Source organism: Fragaria vesca, linkage group LG2 (assembly GCF_000184155.1).
Source record: "Fragaria vesca subsp. vesca linkage group LG2, FraVesHawaii_1.0, whole genome shotgun sequence".
Lineage (NCBI taxonomy): Eukaryota > Viridiplantae > Streptophyta > Magnoliopsida > Rosales > Rosaceae > Fragaria > Fragaria vesca.
Genome location: NC_020492.1, coordinates 1,349,888 through 1,354,908, shown reverse-complemented (window position 1 = coordinate 1,354,908; position 5,021 = coordinate 1,349,888). Strand labels below are relative to the sequence as shown.

The 5,021-nt window shown below is 39.8% G+C and overlaps 1 protein-coding gene across 1 annotated transcript; it reads left to right on the top strand.

Annotated features, from left to right (window-relative positions):
• The first annotated feature begins 2,160 nt into the window (after nt 1-2,160).
• On the top strand, nt 2,161-4,401 carry LOC101297013 (isoflavone reductase homolog). The gene is made up of 5 exons (XM_004289616.1): nt 2,161-2,421; nt 2,508-2,642; nt 2,724-2,961; nt 3,634-3,837; nt 3,919-4,401. The coding sequence occupies exons 1-5, from the start codon at nt 2,236-2,238 to the stop codon at nt 4,083-4,085; spliced, it is 930 nt and encodes a 309-aa protein (XP_004289664.1). The 5' UTR covers nt 2,161-2,235; the 3' UTR covers nt 4,086-4,401.
• Nucleotides 4,402-5,021: the final 620 nt, after the last annotated feature.

Sequence of the window (5,021 nt, the reverse complement as noted above, 5' to 3'; positions counted from 1 at the left end):
CCAGAATCGGATATTGATTTAGACAATCTAGATTTTGTGTAGTTGATCAATTATATAGTTTTATGTGTTTGTTGTTGGTTATATGTATGAAATTGTTTTGGTGTATTTTGCAGCTTGCTTGGAATGTTAATTTAGAAATTTCGGGTATTTTTTTTTTTACTAGAATGGACTTATAGCCGACAAAACATGTAAGATACTCGTCGGCTATTGTATTTTTAATTTTTTTAAATAAGGTTTAGCCGACGAATTATAGCATGTTTCGTCGACTAAACCTTTCTAACGCCGACGAAATAGACTATCTTTCGTCGGCTATAGCTATTTTTTTAATTTTTTATTACACACTTTAGCCGACGAATATCTTAAATGTTTCATCGGCTAAAGTCTCAGACTATGGTCGACGACGTCTTCTGTCGTCGACTAAATACTGGGACAATAGCCGACGAAGTTTTTTAGTTTCGTCGGCTGAAGTCATCGCCGACGCCTTTTTCTCGATGAAACTATAGCCGACGAAGGCTTTTCGAGTAAGATCTTAGCCGACGAATTAAGCTAACAGACCGACGAAAGACGAAGGCTCGTCGGGTAAGATCTTAGCAGACGAATTAAGCTGACAGGCCGACGAAACTTTTTCGTCGGCTAAAGTGTTTGTCCTGGTAGTGTGATTTTCTAGTGTGGTACCTGATTTATAGGTGGCTCGACAATTTTTGGTTTCTCATAAATAGAGAGCTAGAGGAGATGAGATGGTAACTTGACAAATGACATCGTCAGAAACATGTTCATAGAACCAATCTCATTTTTCACACCAAAGGTGGATCAATAGTGAAGAGACTGCTAAAGCAACTCCACCGCTACTAATGTTGCAGCAACTGCTGCCTTTCATTTTAATGAAACTGCCTTTTACAAGGCTGTTGTTGGGGGAGGTATTTCTCAAACCACTCCTTCCATCATAAGGTGGCTACCCCCTCACAACAACTTCATCAAGATTAATTTTGATGGTTCTGTTCAAGGAAGATCAGCTGCAGGAGGTTTCGTTTTCAGAAACAGTGATGGGAACGTGATTCTTGCTGCTACAAAGGGTTTAGGAAGTACTACTATTCCAACAGCTGAAGCCACGGTTCTGAGAGATAGTCTTGTCAAAGCTAGAGACCGAGGCTATATGAATGTCCAAGTGGAAGGCGACTCGAAGCTAGTGATTGATGCTATCAATGGAAAATTATCCCCTCCTTGGAGATTGCAGAAGATTGTCCAAGATATTCGGACTATTGCTCCCTCTTTCTCCTCAGTTTGCTTTAACCATGTATACAGAGAGGCAAACTTTGTGGCGGATGCTTTTGCTAATGAAGGCCACCAACTCCCGAATGGTCGTGAGTGGCAAGATGGATACCCAACAGCTGTTGCTATAGCGCTGCTATTTGATACTGTTAGCTCGGGTTGTCCGAGAGGATTTTCTTTGTAATGTCTTTAGTTTCGTATCAAAAAAAAAAAAAAACTCAATACGATCCATCTGTAACATTTTTGTATATAAGACTCATGGAACTAGTGCTTTAATGGGATTCAATGAACCATCGCTGTTACATATATACTGGACCATATATTGGTAAATGACTAAATGTTGTGGCAAATTCTGGTTTGTAAACTTGAAATACAAGTATAAGAGAAAACATACTACAAAGTACATAAGCAAGACACAAGTGGCGATCTAAGGATTCGGCTCCTCTGAAATGAGAGAGCCGTGATTTTATTTAAATTTCATAAAATTTACATCCTGCAAGTGATCTAACTATTAATGAAATTATTAAATCAGCTGTGATATGATTTCTTTGTCCGTCAAACAGACGTTATACCATCAGACAAAAAAAAAGGACCACTCTTCATGGTTCATACATCGTGCACTCATGTATCACATTCTCATACCTTCTCATACATTCCCAAATATTTCTAGAAAAAACCCCTCATTAAATTCTTTTCAGAATACCCTAATTTGAAATGAAAACACTAAAATGAACCCGGACGCAGACCCATCCACGTTACAAATCCATCGTCATTCATACGCCACCGTTGACGCCATGTCGCAACAACACCCATTGCATGAGGACATTCTCGTCATTCCAATCTCCCACCGGTCCTATTAATACCAGCAAAGTGAACGGCATGCTTATACTCTCCTCATCTTCTGCTCGACTACTCCTCGTTTCACTTGCAACGCTTTCTCTCGCTTTCTTCCTCCGACTTTTCCCAATGGCGCATACCAAATCCAATATTCTCTTCATCGGCGGCACCGGCTACATTGGTAAGTTCATCGTCGAGGCCAGCGCCAAGGCTGGCCACCCCACTTTCGTTCTCGTCCGGGAGTCCACTCTCTCCAACCCGGACAAGTCCAAAGTCATCGACTCCTTCAAAGCCTCCGGCGTCAACTTCGTCCTTGTACGTATTGTTCTCGTTTACCCATATTGGTAATATTGAAAGTTCTGAGTATTTGGTTATAGTTTCTTATCTGTGATTTTTTGCAGGGTGATCTGTACGACCACGAGAGCCTTGTGAAGGCGATTAAGCAAGTCGATGTGGTGATTTCGACGGTGGGTCACGCTCAGTTGGCCGATCAGGGCAACATTATCGCTGCCATTAAAGAAGCCGGAAATGTTAAGGTAACAATCTTTTTCCCTCTGTTTTTTGTCTGAAATTTTTGTTTTGAAATTGTAATGTAGAAACTGGGTATCTTTTTTTAGAGATTTTTCCCTTCCGAGTTTGGAAACGACGTGGATCGAGTGCACGCCGTTGAGCCAGCAAAGACGGCGTTCGCTACAAAAGCTAAGGTCAGAAGAGATGTTGAGGCGGCCGGGATTCCCTACACTTATGTGTCGTCAAACTTCTTTGCTGGGTACTTCCTGCCCAGTCTGAACCAGCCCGGAGCTACTGCTCCTCCCAAGGACAAAGTCGTCATTTTGGGTGATGGCAACCCCAAAGGTAACCCAAACCCCCTACTCTATAAAATAGCTAATAGTTTGTCTGCATTCTATAGAGAATTTATGAACTTAGTCAAGAATTGCAAAACTTGGATGCTAGGTCGTATAAACTCGTTTCGTTTTGGGTCACTAGGTTCTACTTGTGGTTCTTGACAAGTGCATTCCATCTAACATATTAATGGTGCTATAACACTCTTGTTGCTATCCATCACTACGTTCTACTTTTTCCTCACCAATATTCCTTGTAATCGTTGGTGAGGAAAAAGTTGATCAACCACTACAAGAGCCTAATCTGGCCTGAGTCTATTGGGAATGTACATTAAGAATTTAAGACTTCTCTTCAAATTTCCTGAGTTGTTATAAACAGAGGAGGGACTTCAATTCATCACACAATGAATAATTAAGTTTGATCCTCTTTCATATCCTTGTTTGTCACACTGTCTTGACAAAGAATGAATGAATGTGATGGTGGTCTCAGTTCATAATTTACAATGCACAAAACCAACATCACTTTTGACTAAAACATTGAGCATCAAATGAATATTGTCGTGGGGCTCTTCTTTTTTTCATTTACCGGCAAAACCCCAAAATCCAAGTTTAACTAAATATTAAGAACCATCTATGAGTTTGATTTTGATGGGGATTTCTTGTTTCTTTGATATTTGTTCTGCAGCAATTTTTAACAAGGAAGAGGATATTGCTACCTATACCATTAACGCTGTGGATGATCCAAGAACATTGAACAAGATCCTCTACATCCGGCCACCTGCCAACACCATCTCCTTCAACGAACTTGTGGCTCTTTGGGAGAAGAAGATTGGCAAAACCCTGGAGAAGGTCTATATCCATGAGGAGCAACTACTCAAGAACATTCAAGGTTAGTAACACTAACTAACGAGTAACTGTAAGATTTAGCAACTGTAGTTCATGACTCTGATGCGTGCTTTTATTTTTGCAGAGGCTCCAGTTCCAATCAATGTGATACTATCAATCGGTCACTCGGTTTTTGTGAAAGGAGACCACACTAACTTTGAGGTCGAGCCGTCATTTGGAGTGGAAGCTACTGCTCTTTACCCTGATGTCAAATACACTATTGTGGAGGAGTACCTCTCCCAGTTTGTCTGAGATTAAAACATCTATGTTCCCAAATAATGTAGTTCTTCCCAAATAATGTAGTTCTTGATTTTCTCTATGTTCCAAAATAATGTAGTTCATGGTGTGATATCTTGGTGTGAAAGAAAATTTTACCAAAAAAACAAAGGAACACAAATAAGCAGATGGGGCTGTACCCCTGCTTGGGTCATCTATGTCGAAGCTACTGGTTCCTTTTGTAAAAATGAAAATGAAGGTCTTTGAGTTAGGAATTTATCTTGCCTCGTTCATTTCTCTGTGAGATTTTGTTTGATGTAAAGGAACATATTTGAAGTTGATCTCCCTTTGACAATGTCGATGGTTCTGTATAGGCATACGCTTGTCCCACTTATTACGAGTTGCCTTCAACTGTGTATCTATGATTCTTTTTTTCTTTTTTTCACCTTACCTGGTTAAGCGATGCTGCCAACAAATCATTCTACACAATGCAAACTAATTGGAGAAGTCGCATTCCGGAGCCACTAATCCAAACCAAATCCATTTTCCTTCTCAATATTTGCCATCTGAAACGTGCAAATGACTGAATGAGTATACGTAGACTCTATTCCAGCTCATTTCTTTGCACACAATGCATTCTGCAAGAACAGTTACATATCATGAATAGACCATACTAGAAATTAGGCCCGCGCTTTGCTGCGGGTGTTTGAATATAGTTTATATACATAATGCAATTCACAACAAAAGATTATTGTACATGATGTATTAAGCAGACTTTAGAATTGTTCAAACCATGGGTATTAGGTAGTTAAAGTTTGGGAAAGGAACAAAGAAGTAGCTAAGCTGATGGAACAGGTTGCAAAAGATAGATCGTCATACTTGTTGCAGAGAAATTTGCTTGCTTCAGCTCATGTTATATTGCAACCTAAAAAGAAAAAATATTGTGGACTGCATAAGACATAGAACAAGAAA

What these genes read in the sequence shown, in the direction of transcription:
- LOC101297013 (XM_004289616.1), top strand. Translation starts at nt 2,236, where the DNA reads ATGGCGCATACCAAATCCAATATTCTCTTCATCGGCGGCACCGGCTAC. An exon ending in GGGTGATGGCAACCCCAAAG is followed by an intron (nt 2,962 to 3,633) that starts GTAACCCAAACC and finishes TTTGTTCTGCAG; the next exon opens with CAATTTTTAACAAGGAAGAG. An exon ending in ACTACTCAAGAACATTCAAG is followed by an intron (nt 3,838 to 3,918) that starts GTTAGTAACACT and finishes TTATTTTTGCAG; the next exon opens with AGGCTCCAGTTCCAATCAAT.